The sequence below is a fragment of the Polypterus senegalus genome, chromosome 2 (genome assembly GCF_016835505.1).
Source record: "Polypterus senegalus isolate Bchr_013 chromosome 2, ASM1683550v1, whole genome shotgun sequence".
NCBI lineage: Eukaryota > Metazoa > Chordata > Cladistia > Polypteriformes > Polypteridae > Polypterus > Polypterus senegalus.
In genome coordinates this window covers 279773829-279790884 of record NC_053155.1, presented here as the reverse complement: position 1 = coordinate 279790884, position 17056 = coordinate 279773829, and the positions used below count along the sequence as shown (strand labels likewise).

At 37.9% G+C, this 17056-nt stretch overlaps 1 protein-coding gene across 1 annotated transcript; it reads right to left on the bottom strand.

Annotated features, from left to right (window-relative positions):
* Positions 1 to 259: 259 nt before the first annotated feature.
* LOC120524562 (olfactory receptor 52N2-like) lies at positions 260 to 1207 on the bottom strand. The gene has a single exon (XM_039746394.1). It carries the CDS (start codon positions 1205 to 1207, stop codon positions 260 to 262), a length of 948 nt encoding a protein of 315 aa, XP_039602328.1.
* Between the last annotated feature and the right edge of the window lie 15849 nt (positions 1208 to 17056).

Sequence of the window (17056 nt, the reverse complement as noted above, 5' to 3'; positions counted from 1 at the left end):
CTGCTGCATTGAATTGAGCGGATTTACTAACGAATACATTAAAACAGAGGAAAGCACTGGTGTACACCATGACATTCGGCTTATCTCAACTTCAAAATTTCTAAAAACGTTAAGCAAACGAATGGAATTTTGAAATTTAATATGGTAAAGTTCCGAGTATTCAGCTCCTGAAGAATCCGTTATGTTTCATACTTTTCCGTTTTTCATTATTACAGTACTATAATAATCCATGCGTGTCTATAATTTTAAATAATTACTATTATTTTCGACAGATCGTTTTCCTAAAAAAACGTTTCATGAATCCTTCACGGATCTCCTTAGCTCTTATCGCATAAACAAGTGGGTTTAATACCGACGGAATAATAAGATGGAAAATAGTTGATATGACAGTTACCTGCTGAGACTGATTTTGTCCAAACCTGTTAATTAAATATGTGGACAGAGAGCTTATGTAAATATACAAAATAACAATAAAATGAGGGCCACAAGTACTGAAAGCCTTGACACGCGCTGCTTTGGATGCCAGATTTAATACAGCTCTAATAATCATAAAATAACTAAATGAAATATACAGAAGGTCCATACCAGCTACCATGAAGGCAGCGAAAAGCCCGTAAATATTATTTAGTGTGATATCCGCACAGGACAGTTTCGCAACAGGAATGTGATCACAGTAGCACTGATGGACAACATTCGAGCAGTAAGGCAACCGTGACATCAGCACAGGGTACACTGCAGTTAAAATTATGCATCGAAGAAAAACCACAAGTAGGATTTTAGCAATAAAGGCCGGCGTAAGGATGGAGGTGTAACGTAAAGGATTGCAAATGGCAACATAACGGTCATAAGCCATCGCAGCCAGTACACCAGATTCCATCGCACACAGACACAGAACGATGAACATTTGGAAAAAGCATGCATGAAAGGAGATAGTGGGGACATTAAATAAAACTATCTGTAGAATCTTAGGAATTATGGAAACACATAAGCCGATGTCAATTATAGCCAAAACACAAAGGAAAATGTACATCGGCGTGTGAAGAGTTTCCTCAAGCTTAATGACACATATTACTGTAATATTTCCTATAATGGCGAAAGAAAATATAATAATGAAGGCAAGGGAAAGCCAGTGATAGTAAACTTCTAATCCAGAGAAACCTTCCAAGAAAAAGTCAGGCGTTGAGAGTGATGTGTTGAACGACTGCATTCTTTTGTTTTCTGAAAAAAAAAAGAAAATCTGAGAATAATATTTTTTTCAGGGATAAACAAAATAATAGCATACTCGGCTACAAAAGACAGATCAAGTTTGAGTTTTTCATTCTCATCAGTCAACTTAAAAACTCACCAAGCGATCGCTTCTGAAATGCTTGAAGTTTGAGCACACGCACTGCTTTCGTTTCTAATATATTTGTTTAGCATTGCGTTCCCTTGGAATTTCAACAAATAATTGGAGATGGTGCTGGGTCTCTTGGGCAAATGTTGTTGTTGTATATATGGTTTTATTATTATTGCTACTATTAAAAAGTAGGCGGGGTCATACAACAGTGCCAAACGTGTTACATCCTGGAACCGGTAAAGTGTAACCATGCATGTATTTAAACATAATTTTCATGCACCATTTGCAGAAAATAAGCAGGTTTTCTGTAGGATGGTACAATAAAAAATGCAGTTTACCCCAAATCAAAATGATTGATCTACATGCATTTGTTTTTTTTTAATCAGACAGCTGGCTCCTTTGAACGGTGAGGTCTTCCATATTTAACCATCAGCTTAAGATATCAGTATTGCAGAGGGGACAGAAGAGTCAGTCACAGGAAGGTCAAAACACTGATCTAGAAGGCAAAAACAAAAAGAGATTTTCAAGGATATTTGAAAGTTAATAGCAAAACCTCAGACACAGGGAAGGAGAGAGCTCTTCCTGACAGTGCTATATACATACCTAAATGTTTGTTTGCTTTGAGTTTCATTATGAAACTTGGAAGACTAGAGTATTAAATGAAAACTTCGATATAATCTTTGAGCTAGTGGCACATTATTCTAAACCCTATGAAATATTGACACTTGGCAGACTGATTAACAAGACTGTAGGCTTACGATACTGATTAACAAGACTGTAGGACAACCATTACAACATTACAGTGTATATACACTGATAAAAACGGCATAGTTGATAACTACACCAAACTCATGTACAATCTAACAATTTTGTGAATTTTGGGGTATCCCCATCATCGAATATATGACACCATTACAACATTACAGTGTATATAGCAGTACTGCAGAAAAACACAAATATATTATAAAAACAATGTGTTAATGAAGAATTGCAGTCTGCAATATACAAAGTTCATCTTTATTAAGTATGCATAACTTAGGTTTAATGGAAGCTTATCAGGGAGAAATGAAACTATTTATATAACAGTTGTTCTTTATTTTAGTGACCAAAAATATTTCTATGATGCTGATAAGTGAAAGCGATGGTAACCTAGGAGGGTATGTTCTTAGATTTTATTAACTCTTAGTTTCAACATATTAATTAATTGTAAATATGTTGCATAATAGGTTCTAATTGCTCATTATCAGGAGAAATGATGGTAACCTAGGAGGGTATGTTCTTAGATTTTATTAACTCTTAGTTTCAACATATTAATTAATTGTAAATATGTTATAGGTTCTTTGCTCATTATGACATTGTTTAATTTTTAACAGGACTAGCACAGGGGTTCTCAGATGTTTTTAGGTGAAGGCACCCCAAGAAGCTATTCTCTTCATGGTGCCCAACTAATATAAGCCCAATGCTGCAAAGCAGAACAAGTTCTGGGATTGTTGGTTATTGCTAATAGTAGTCACACAGTATGATAATGGATAACAGTCGACCTATTAAACAAATTAAATGCTAAACCACGCCAGGCTATTCACACGTATGATCAAATGCTGTGTGATGTTTGTAGACCAGAGTGTCTCAACGTTTCTTTTGGAATACCTGTCATGTATTCAAAAGTAATATTTGTATGCATGCGTTGCCGTTGTGTATGTGTCTTTTGGAGAAGACAGGAAAAATAAAGAAGCAGTGTGTTCCATATATGAATCGGTGTCCTATCTATTGATTCAATTCAACATTCCTAAGCTGGGGCAAGGTGAAGGACTGAACGTTAGCAACATGGATTTTGCTAAATGGTTGTGTTTGGAGCTGAATCATGACTTTAATTAGTGTTCGAGATGAAAGCATCTGTACCAAAATACTAGGATCATGCTGGACAAGATGGCTAGAAATATAGCATCTAACGACTAATTTTAACAGATAATGAATTGGACATAACATAACAAATAACAACAAACTTAAAAGCACTATATGGGTCTGGATGTGGATGATATATTTTCTATTTTCTACTGATAGATTACAACAGAGCAGTAGCTGTGTTAAATTCTTATTTCATGCCCCTGGTGAACATGGCTTTTGCAAGGTAAGCTTTCTACTAGCTGACACAAAAGCAAGCTTAAAGTATTAAACAGTTTGTTACACAGCTCAGGCAAGCCGCTGAAGATTGTGGTTTCAAGGGCGATAGAAACAAACAAATCAGGGACAGAGTATTAAACAAGTGCACTTCAGAATATGTATGGAGGAAGTTGCTAGAAGAGGGCTCAAGGTTCACGCTAACATTGTCACTTGAGATAGCAGAACAGCGTAAATGTGTGAAACTGCATGTGTGTTAATGGAGATTCTAAAAAGAAAGAAAACTGGTACTTGGTGCAACTCTGTTGGTGAATAGTACCTAAGTCTGGCAAGGAGATTAGACTGTGTCTGGACATGAGGCCGGCAAATACAGCTATCACACATGAGTGATATCAGATCCTCACTGTGGATGAACTGCAGCAGGAAATGAATGGCTCTACAGTTTTCAGCAAGCTGAACGTTAAATCACCAATTAGAATTGAACCCAGGATCAAGGGGTATCACAACATTTGCTGTGCACAGTGGCACATACAGTTATAAAAGTTTGGTTTTTGGTGTGCCATCTGCAAGTGAGTAGTATCAACAGGAAACTGTAGCAGCAATCGAAGGAATTGAAGGGACTGAGAATATCTCTGATGACATTATTGTTCATGCCCCAAGTCAAGAGATCCATAATCAGAGACTACATGATGTTTTCAAAAGACTGTGAAGTGTCTGACTTACATTGTGAATGGTGAAAAGTAACAAACCAATACAGACAGACTGGTGTTTAAGGGTATGTTCCTGTCAGAGATAGGTATTGGTCCCATTGATAATCGGAAAGAGTTTGAGCTGTCCTGGAGGCCAGGAGCCAAATGAGGTGTCTGAGGCTTGAAGTTTCCTGGGATTAGTGGATTATAGCAGCAGATTTATCACAGTATTTTTCACCCTTTCAGGACAACTGAGAAAGTTAACAAGGAAAGATTTAAAGTTCAAGTTTGCTTCTGAACAGAAGGAAGCCTTTCAGATATTAAAACAAAAATTGGGTGAAGCAGGGACTCCTGTATATTTTAACAAATAAGCTCCTACCAAGGCAATAGCAGATGCTAGTCCAGCAGACATAGGAGCAGTGCTAATGCAGAAACAGAATGGAGAAATGACCCCTGCATGTTATGTGAGTCAAAGTATGACCAAATGTGAGCGACGGTACTTGCAAACTGAACAAGAGGCATTGGCTCTAGTGTGGGCTTGCGAACAGCTTCATTCCAATGTTTATGGATGCAGATTTGACTTGGTCACGTATCACAAAGCCATTAGATGCAATTTATAGCCAGTAGTCAAAACCTAGTGTACACATTGAGTGATGGGATTTGTGGCTGCGACCAAATGATTTCCAGTAGTTCATATTCCCAGAAACTGTAATATTGCAGACTCTCTGTCTCTTCTAGTCAGAGCAGACAGCGGAAAGGACACATAAAAACATGGAACAGAGGATTATGTAATGTGTGTGACAGTGAATAATACACCTCAAGCACTCACAACAAGAAAAGTGGAGGAGGCGTCAGCTATGGATGGTGAGCTGAGAAAAGTGAGGTGTGCTCTACAAAATGACTGTTTTCACGAATGTAAATCATATGCCCAAGTAGCTAGTGAGCTGTGTGCAATTGGTCATTTAGTTTTAAAACAGACAGGTATTATATTATCTCTGTCACTTCAAGCTAGAGCTATAACCTTAACATATAAGGGAAGCCTATGTGTATTGGGCACCAAGCAGCACTTGCGTAGTAAAGTGGGGTGGTAAGGTATGGATAAAGCTGCTGAAAAAAATGTTAAATCATGTCATGGATGTCAGCTGTTTGCAAGGCCAGACATGCCAGAACGTCTTAGGTCTACATTGCTCACTGAAGCACCCTGGCAAGACCTTGCTGCTGATTTACTTGGTCCATTGCTAAATGGGCACTGTCAAACAGTCAACTCAACCTAAAACACAAAATGGGTAAGTAAAACCAGACCAAAACAGTGGCTTGGAAACCCCAATACAAGCATCAGTAATGCAGAAGACAAGACCTCACAGATAAGCTTAGTTTCCAGAAAGACTTTGTCATTAAGTAAATTCCTGTAAAGAAATGTTGAAAAAGGGAGAAAAAATACTAAGGAGAAGGGAAAGAAGAGGTCAAATGTTTCTGCTTTGGGTTGATGCCATGTTTTTGCCCAAGTAAAGGGGGAGGGGGGGGGGGGTCATATTTTCAAATGTAATATTAGTACACATGCATTGGCGTTGTTCTCATGTATGTTGGAGAAGACAGGAAAAATAAAAGAAGCATTGCATTCCAGTATGAATAAGAGTCCTGTCTATTGATTTAATTTGACAGTCCTAAGCTGGAGCAAAGTGAAGGACAGCACAATACCCACTCCAGGAATTAAATGTTTTGAAATACCAACATTTTTTTTGTCTTAAATTAAGTACTGAACTCTTATTAGGCACAAACAACTAATGGTGATGTTTCTTCAATTCCCCATTGCTGATATTGCTTTTGATAACTAATGGTTTATTGTTAAGTGCATTTCTTTTAATGTAAGAATAGTGGCGACATTGGTACTGTTATGTGTTGAATAGTCTTGTGAGGAAGCTCTGGGTGTTCACTTATTGCTGATTTTGTTTTATCATCCACAAGACCTTATAGATATGATGGAGGACAGCAGTTGTGATATTCTAAACATTGACTGAAAACCTGAAAGATTTGGAGGAACATATACTAAAGTTCTGAACTTGCTACACGCACCTGAAAGCCCTGAAGCTACAGTGCATTGCAACAGGTTGTCCTGAACTGGATTCTCCTTCCAACAACTCCCTGTCAGCTTTGTACACACCCCAGCAGCATCACAAGACAGTGAACATCTTTTTTACCTCTGCACCCACTCAGGACAGAGTGTGCAAACACCAACAGAAAAAGGTGCCTCCATCTGAAGCAAAAAAAGATGTTTAGATGCTCAGATGAGGACTTTAGTCACCTGTCTTCCCACAACTCCTGGCTGAAGGCCTTCTGCTCTGAGCATGACATTGCCTTCATTGATAATATTGATTTGTTCCGCAAACGTTAAAAGTTATACCTCTTAAACTTTAGATACTGAGAAATGAATTTATGTTTTTGTTGTTATTTGGCTAGATAACATAATGCACTCCAAACTGGTCTGCCTAATAAAGACATGAATCAGTTGCAGGTAGTTTAGAATAACAGCAAGAATCTTAGCCAAAAATGAAAATATGAGCACATCTCACCAATTTTAGTGTTGTTACATTGGTTACCAGTGTCTTGTAGAATTGACTTTAACATACTTCTAATATTCCAAAAGCCTCCCAAAAAAGAAGTGGTGAGGCAGGTCAGTGTAAAAAAAAAACCCCAAAAAAACCCCCTAAAACCCCAGTTTTTTAATTTGGCCTTTTCAAAACTAACTTTAGTTCTGCACTTAATAATCTATGCATAGAATTATCATAATCTTCAGTTAATTAGCATTTATTATTAATCTTTACTTTTCTCTGTTTTCTTTTCCTGTTCTTCTTTGGTAGTGTTCAGTGCCACCACCACCACCTGATCAAAGTCATGTGAAGTAACCTGTGATGTTTGAATGAAAACAGATACCCCAACCTGCCATGAGACACACTGAACTGAATTTTTAATGACAAAGACTTAAAATGAAAGAAAGAAAGAGTATTTATTTTAGTCCAATTGGTCAGTATGGGCAGGGTGGTCTTTTGGCCTGAAACCCCTGCCACTGTAAAAAAACAGGCTATTTTAACTTAAAAACTCAAGTTTCCCTGCTGCCTTCAAATTTTAACTCCAGTAAATATATGTGTACTCATTATGTCAACTAATTATTTTCAAATTACAGATAGAAGTGTTGAAAGCAAAATAATGAATGCAAAAGATTCTTCTTTTCAACATTGCAATCTTTGTTGAAAAAACACATTATTAAATGTCATATATCCATTTCCACTTGTCCTTCATTGCTGTTTCCACTTACTGATTTCAGTTAAAAGAACAATCTCAGCTTGACATTATTTATCTTTGCAAGTCCATATGACTAATCCATATTTAATGGTTAAACTCATGGATTGTAATAATCATAACAAACATGATTCTTTGTTTTAAACTGTGACACAAAGTTTATTTGCTGCTCTGAAATGTGTTGCTTAAACTAAAAAAATCGTTTTAATTCTACCCATTAAACAAAATTACCTTGTTTCCTCAAAAATTCACATAAATTCAACTAACATTCAAATATTCTCTCATGACATTTCTAAAAACATTAACTAAAACAAATTTTAGAAGTAACATGCAAGAAGCAACTTCAATTACTCTGTAATGCAGTAATGATATGAATTTTCTCAGTGTCCGTACTCAGACAAGAGTATAAATGTCTAAACTTGAGCTTCCTTTGACATAGTCACTTGCACTATTGTTGTTTAAATTTGAACACAACATCCAAAATAAAAAGCTAACATCTAAATTCTCTACCACTCAAATCAGCACTTGGCTCAGCCCATCTAATACAAAGCATACTGAAACTGTAAAAAAAAACGAAAAGTGTGCTTTTCATCTATACCAAAATCAGTCCAATAATGCAAGTGGCCATCTGTTACCACAGGTTAAACACAACAATAAAACAAAAATACAATATATGAAATTCTTTCTAAACATGAATGTGCTTATGTGTTGAAAGGAAGAACTATATCTATGAGGCATGCATGTGGCATATGTGTCATCAATGTGTGAAAAAATGTCTTGCAGCAAAGTAAATGAAACCCTGAGTTAACCTTCAGTCAAAAATGATAAACGAAATGTTAAATTAAAATGAAAATTGACTACAAATTGTTATTTAAACAACATGATATGAACATGAATACACAGCTTGGCAACAAATTTCCATCACAATCTTCACATGCTTGTAACAAGAAAGAAAAACAAAGAAATCCAAGTAAATTTCTCTTTCTTAAAATTCAATAAAACAAGAATATAAATTAAAGTTCCAACACATTCATAGTGTTTGACTCTGAAAGGAATTATGATACACTCTGTATCGCAGCAGTTTATTTCTCAGGCCATGTATCTGTGCAGAGCCCTGATCTGGCTTAATCTTCATAACCACTCTCTGCAGAAACTCAAAAGTGTATTTCATCTTTTGTGGATGTTCCAGACTAAAACAATAGATGATGCCCATTAGCATGGCAAAGCCCTCTGGCACATTATGGAGGATGTGTAAAATGATTGTCTTTTCCACCACAACTGCCACATTGAAGACCTCATGTGGGGATGCATCCTGAAGTACACCTTCATGGCCAATCAGGAGTCCTACTTGCATCCCCTTCATAATCACATCCAGCTGTTCGCCATGGGCCTACAAAGGAAAAAAAAATTAGAAATTGTGCTGTTGTCTATGTTTTTTACCTTTTAAAAGTAAAATGATTCTAAAAGTCTAATCTGAATAGTTGTGAGGACACATGAAATTAACAAAATGACCATAACTGAGTTGATAGCAAATGTCACTTAGTTTGGCATTATCTGTATATGACAAGTGAAAACTAGGAGTTGGGACCTGCCCATGACTACATGCAAACAATAACTCCCTAGATGCCCTAGTTTAAAAAAACAGTCAATTTCCTAAATATTTTACAGGATATACAACTATCACAGTATTTAACAGAGCATATATTGGTTGTTAAAAAATGACTACTTAAACTGTGGTTATATCACTCAAGAAGTAAAGAGTTAAAAGAATTGTTTTCAAACATCACACGTCTTGATATTGCCTGATGGATCTTCAGATATGTAGTATGGTAGACCAAGCAGTGCAACAGCTCTGCTCTTCTCTTCTGGATTGTGTCCTACAATACAGGGACAGAAAAATCAGACAAATGAAAATACTACAAATCTGCACAATAAATAATAACATTGTATCTGTACACTGGTCACTTTTACTACTTACATATTTCGCAAAACACTGCAAAATACTATTGAGGGAATTCTTTCTGGCAGACATTTCTGCTGTTTTATACACTTCAAGAAGTCTTGGAACCAGACCATCTAATCTTTTAAGAAATGGCTGCAAAAAGGTCTGTAGTGACGATCCTTTTGAACTCTGCATTTAATTGCCAAGAATGTTTTCATTAATCAAGAACCGGAGGTTCGAAGACGGTCACATACCGTCGTAGTTCCGACCATAAACGATGCCGACTGGCGCTCCAGCGGCGTCATTCCCATGACCCGCTGGGCAGCCAATTGGGTAACCAAAGTCTTTGGGTTCCTGGGAGAGTATGATTGCAAAGCTGAAACTTAAAGGAATTGATGGAAGGGCACCACCAGGTGTGGAGCCTTTCACTTAATTTGACTCAACACAGGAAACCTCACCCGGTCCGGATACGGAGAGGATTGACAGATTGATAGCTCTTTCTCGATTCTGTGGGTGGTGGTGCATGGCCGTTCTTAGTTGGTGGAGCAATTTGTCTGGTTAATCTTGAAAATGAACGAGACTCCCGCATGCTAAATAGTTACGCAACCCAGGAGCGGTCAGCATCCAAATTCTTAGAGGGACAAGTGGCTTTCAGCCACATGAGATTGAGCATTAACAGGTCTGTGATGCCCTTGGATGTCCGCTACTGCACGCGTGCTACACCGAATGGATCAACGTGTGTCTACCCAGTGCCAACAGACGTGGGTAGGCCATTGAGCCCCATTCATGATGGAGACCGGGGCTTGCAATTGTTCCCCACGAATGAGGAATTCCTAGCAAGTGCGGGTCATACGCTCGCACTGATTACGTCCCTGCCCTTTGTACACACCCCCCGCCCCCTCGCTACTACCATGGTCGGGTGACTTGGTGGATTATATTTAGAAAAGCAGCCAGAACTGCAAAGAACAATGAAAAGTCAACGTGGCTCAGAGGTGCATGTGGACTGTACCACAGACAAAAGTGACTGAGGCATTGTTTGGAAAATGAACAGTCAACGTGACTCACAGGTGCATGTGTACTGTACACAGATGAAAGCGACTCAGGTGAGGAGTTGGGGGCGGGCACATGAGCAGGCAGTGCGTACTGAACAATGACTAAGAGATGACTAAGAAATCAGCAGACTAGCACTACGGAGGGGGCGGAATGGGTGTCCTTTTCCTCTCCCCCCGTTCCTCCCTCTGCGCCCTAGCACCGTCCAGCCCCGTCCCTCGCTCTGGGAGGAGAAGGCGCGACGGCGGACCTCCAGTTTTCACGGACAATTGTATGTTGGTTTGTATCATGCATTGTTGCAATGTTACTTTTCTTGGTGGTTTATTAAATTACGGATTTTTCAAATGTTCATTTTTTTTCCCTATGCTTAGAAATCATTAAAAAAGCAGCGTGATTATGCAGCGTATGCTACGCCGCGGGTTGGCTAGTATTTTTTAAAACATTGTAATAAATTTATTAAAATCAAATAACATTCCATACAAGCAAGTCAAATTTTAGAAAACTAGATTTGAATCATATCTTACATTTTTGTAATCAGACTCAAGTATATCTGCTTGATTCAGAATTTAAAAAATTACTTTATACAATACAGGGTGCTTTGTTTATTATATTAGATATTATATAACAAGTCAAGCAAACACAATTCTTCTCAAATCCTATTTTAAATAGCTGCTGATGTACATAACAAATATTTAATTAATACTACTCCCTGTTTAGACAAATATCACATTTTACTATTAGGGAAAGACAGTCTGTGAATGTGGTGATGTGAATTTCTGAGTATTTCACAGGAATGTGGGAGAAATGTCAGTAGTAATATTATTTTTACACTTAAATATCGAAAGCTTCTTATATTACAGCATCCCTTTGTGACCTTTTCACTCTAGGTAAAACACAGTTATGCAAGCTGGGATTTACACATAATAAAACAAACAAAAACAGTGAAGTGTTACATTAAAGATGCCAAGAATCTGAGCTAACTGCTGATGTGAACTGATTTGTAATACGTCTACATGCCTCTGTTTTTTTTTTTGTTTTTTTTTACAAATGTTTTAGTTTTCACAAAAATACTTATGGTTGTTAAATTTCCTAATTATTTCTGCAAAATCTAGTTTCTATTTCATTTGGTTTTTTATGCCCATTTGATTGAAATATGTTGTTTTCCTTTTCTACAAAATACTGAAGCGGTTTTCTGCCTCGTGGCAGTGCAGTGCAACATGAGCAAAACTGTAGAGAAAAGCTATGTTTATTTAATTCACATTTTTGCAGTACTATGTTTTAAAAGCTAAACACCACATTAGGGATGGGTAGATCAATACCACAATAATCGATACTTGAATACTCAAACAGTACCCATTTGGTATCGAGTATCAAGAGAAAATATTGATTACAATTTTTTCTGTAAGATACAATGGCAAGTTGCCAAGGCACAAAATTGTACTTCCGCACTTTCTGCTCACGTGTACTGGAAAGAACTGACACGCTGTGATGCAAAAAATAATCCCATAAACCCCCACCCCTTGCAAAGACGTTGATGCATGGTGTGCGACAATGGCTGGCAGAAAGCACAGCGTTGTATAGTACTACTTTTCACAAATTGAAAAAAATGTACCCAATGCAGTATTTGTGACAAAAATATTCAACACAGTGGTAATACAAGTAACCTGTTTAAACAATTAAAAACCACACATCCTGACCGTCATAAAGATATGGAAAAACATAAGAAAAACGCAGATGTTAAACACGGTGATTTAGCTGTATCCAGTGCCAGACAAGAGACACTGCAGGAGAGTTTTCAGAGAGGATTGAGACAATAACCAGGTAGCTTTGCTGCTAGCAGTTATTTAGGGTGAGTTTTACTGGAGACTTTTTAATTGACTTTTAATATTTTGCCATTTACCACTGATAATGGCAGTAATAATTATGAAACGTATAGCCCATTGTTAGCATAGTGGAATACTGCAAAAATATCTGATCTTTTGTCAAGCCATGTTTTTTTTTCTTTTTCTTCTAATTAAAATGAACTACTACAAATATATTTATGTAAATATGAAATAAACCAATATAATGCAAAAATATGGCTTTACTGTGCCTAATCTGATGATGAAAACCTTATTTGAAACAGTTTTTTTATTTATGAAAAATTACTTACAGAGTAGTTATCAATTAAATTAGATGTAATAGTTAAGTTTAAAAATTAACTTTAAAAGTTTAATAGCATCAGTAGCAACGTATAGTGTATTAAAAGGTCATTTTCATACTTCATTTTATATTGTTAAAATTGTATTATGAGTGGCATGGTGGCACAATGTCAGCACTACTGTCTCACATTAAGGTCCACGTCCTGGGCTCTCCCTGTGTGAAATTTTCATGTTCTTCAGGTGCTCCAGTGTCCTCCTTCAATCCGAAGGGATTGTGCCTTCTTTGTGCACACTGCTTGCTGGGATAGGTCCCACCTTCCTTAGATAGAATGAAAATTGTACCATATTAGAAAGCGTAATAGAATAAAAAGAAAACAAAATAATCAACCTATCCATCTAGTTTCTAATCCCACTTTATCCTGAGCATGGTTGCAAGGAAGCAGGAGCCTGTCCCAGCAAGCCCAAGATTTAAGGTAGAAATAATCCCTGGACAGAGTATCAGTCTATCACTAGGTGAACACATACCCAATAGGGCCAATTTAGCATCAGTGGTGCACCCAACTAATACAAGGGGTCCTCGGGTTACGTCTCGACATACAATGTTTCATGTTTACAACGGTCACTCCCATAAAAACTTTAAAAATTGAGATGTGAGAAGGAATAAAGGTAAGGATTTTTTTTACACTAATTTTTTCTTTTACTACAGTACAGTATATTTATGTCATTTTCCTTTTTCTGTGGCTTAGATGTGTTTTTATGTTCTAGATTATGATTTTGCAAATGTGTTTGGATAGGTAAGTGACTTAGGCTAGGGTGTGTTTCGACTTACTCCAAAATCCGGGTTGAATCACTGTTGTAGGAACGGAACTGTGTCGTAACCCGAGGACCCCCTGTATGTCTTTGTACTGTGGGATGAAACTGGAGCCCCACTGAGGAAACACATGTGGACACACAAAGAACATGCACACTCCATGCAGGAAGGACCCAGTATATGAACTCTAATTTCCTTACTGCAAGGCAGCAGTGCCATCATGCCACCCACAGAAGTAAATGACTATTACATTTCATAATCTTCCCTTCCATATTTAAAGTCATTTAACTGCACCCTTTTCAGATGATTCTCAAGGAGCCTAGCTGAGATGATTTCCATTGATTTGCAGCCGGTTTGAATTGTAGAGGTGTGACGATGCGGGTTCTGCTCCATGCTCCCATCTGCTGTTCGGGAGCCCTTGAACCCAACACCGTCGGTAATGTTACCGATGAGCTAGACAGTGAGGCAACAACATAGCAATGGGATGGTACAAAGTGCAAAAGTGCTTTTATTTATAAACAATCAAAAACAAAGTGTTCAAAGTAAAGTGCAGTGCCTTATCAAAAGAGTAATTAAATAAATAATCCATAAAGTCAGAAGTGTCACATGGAGGATAAAATAGAAAAAACACAATCTTTTAAAAATGAAGTTAAAACTTTGCTGGAAGCAGTCCTTTAAAAAAATGACAAGTCCAGTGCTTCTTTTTACACTTGTGTCTCACCACCTTCTCCTATTTGGGCCCTGCAGCAGGCGAGACGCTCTCTCTGCAGCTGACCTTCTTTCAGTCACACAGGTCTGGAGGCCTCCCAATCCTAGCTTTGGTCACGGACTCATCACAGACCTGAGACTTGGTTTTCACCCAACGGCCAGGATACACACGCTGGTAAATCCACCACCAAAGTCTCCTGACTCCCGCTGCCTTTCTGGCCTTAAGCGACCAGTTTGTTTTTACTAGTCACTCCCGCTACTCGATTACTTAGCGGGAGTGACCACTACTGCAACTCCCGGGTGTCAGCCTATCACCCAGGCTTCCGTACAGCTGCCTGCGAGCATTCACTCGCTCGCTTGCTCACCCTCACCGGCTCTCTATCTCTCTCTCTCTTGCATCCTGCTTTCTACAGCCACCTCCGTCTTTCTTTATTTCCTTGTTCTACCTTTTTTTTCTCCTTTCTTTTTTCCCCTTAACCGTCTCTGGCTTCTCTTTATAATGGACATGGCAGCTGTGGCAATCAACGGTTCCCGGGAACAACTATAATGTGGACAGTCCCTCACCTGTGCACTTAGGTGAGAAACGCCGCACACCGCAAATCGCCCCGAGAACCGACTTTAACCACAAACCCCCCTCACTAAGCCACGAGCACGGTGATTATTTATTTAAAAAGTGGCTCTTTACGTGAGCTGTGGACCCGCTACACCACAAGAGGATGCTGGTTTCTGTCAGTTTGTGAAAGCGCTGGATCCTCGGTGCAAAATACCTAATAGGAAACTTATGATGTCTATTCAAATTCCAGCCCTATATGAACAAGTCAAACTAAAATTGAAAACATCTTTAGAATCTGCCAGCAGTGTAGCTCTTACAACTGATATGTGGACAGGAAGAACAACAGAGGCCTACTTGACTGTCTTGTGTTATTACATTGATCAGAATTGGCAAATACAGGCTTGCTTGAAACAGTCCATGTAACCGGACAGCAGTCAGCAGACAATATAGTTGAGTGTGTCAGTAGAATAACTGAAGACTGTGGGATAGTCTATGCCATGATCACAGACAATGGAGCCAATATGGTGTCCGCTATTCGGAAAACCAATTGGAAACACATGTTTTTCTCATATGCTGAATCTTATTGTCAAGGATTCCATTAAGGCTGACACAAGTCTTCAGTCTGTTTTAGATAAATGCAGCACCATTGTTGGGTTATTTCACCATAGCAACTGACAAGCTAAAAGAAGTACAAAGGCAGTTGCCAGAGCACAGACTGCTTTAGGCAGTCGAAACACGATGGAACTCAGTGTTCTATATGCTAGAGAGACTGTAAGAGCAAAGCAACAGCAAGCAGTTACAACACTTTGTCTTCTTGGGAAAAATACACTTTGCTTATGTGTGGAAGAATGGTGTCAGATCAGCCTGGCCATTGATATCCTGAGACCATTTGAAGAGGCAACAAAAGAAATGTCAGTATGTCAGAACAGTATGTATCGATTTCAAAAGTCATACCCCTGGTCTCTCTACTGCAAAAAGCAAACACATCTGTTGGACTCAGTGGTAACACACTAGCTTCCCATCTTGTAATACAATATAGGCATCATTTTCAGATCATTGAGCAACATTTTCTCTTGCAGCAAGCACTCTTTTGGACATATGGTTCACATAAATTGTGTTTTCTGACAGCACAAATGTGGAAATCATAAAGGCACGTCTTATTAATGAGACGCATTCTCTAAAAATGAGCTCTTGCCATAAGCAGACCTCTGCAACAATCCCTGAACCTTTGTCAACTACTGCAACATCTGCCTCATCATTACCTAATGTTTCTTCCACAGCAACAGTCCATTCAGTGGCTTCAACAATAGCACACAGGTCAGTTGATGAAAGCACAAAAAAGGCATAGTGCAGTAGTTTGTATATCCAAAATTTTTCAATATTTTTCAATATTTCAAAAATAGGAGTATCACCTATCCCTATACCACATACTCTAAGGCTAAAACAAAAGTCTCCTTCATTTCTCTTGTACTGTGTGTAGTCCAGTAAAAGAAACCTATAAATAAAGTTTATGTTTAGTTTTAATCCATTTTTTTTTCTGTACATATTTTGAAACAGTGCAATCTGATGGTTTAGTGTCCAGTGTTCATACCACAAATCTGCAGGGTCTTGAGTTAGGGATGGAAAATGGGGATTAATGTTATTTATTTCACAGCCCATGAAGAACTAAATATTTTGTTAATTGAGAAATATTACTGACACATTTCTAATTTTCAGAGTTAAAACAAATAATCACATGCAGTTAGGCACACTCACTGATGCCAGTCAATCCATGGATAGAACATATAAACTCCCTGCAAACTCTGACTCTGGGAGGCAGAAATGATAGCTCTGCATTACCACTCAGTCTATGTCAAAGCATTTGTATTACTTACTTACTAAACTTTAACCTGGTCAATGTTTGTTTGGTTTATCACAATCGATTGCAAGTTATTGCATGCTTGATCTCTCCCTCAATAGCTGATACTAGACAACTAAAGCATGCATGTGCACTACTGCCGGCAGTAGCAGGCAATATTTTTGCGAGATAACTCAATATCTTTGTGGAATAATGCAATACTTTTGCAAAGTTATTCAACTCTTTTGTGAAACTTTGCAATAAGATTTTTTTGAGTATAACATTCATTAGTGTTGTATTGTCATTATGGCCATGTTGTGTAGGAGAAAACTATTGTCTGAAGTTTGCTCTGATACAGGCAGGACCGTTTTAGATAGATAGATAGATAAATAGATTCTTTATTAATACCAAGGGGAAATTCACAATATTTGTTTATGGAAAGAAAAGTGTTTTTTTTTTCAAGGCAATTTTGGGTTTTTGATTTTAAGTGTTTTGTATTTGACATTATGTACGTTTTTTTCATTGTGATAGCTTTAATGTGAACACTTAAGTATTTGGAGCCATTTTTTAAGTC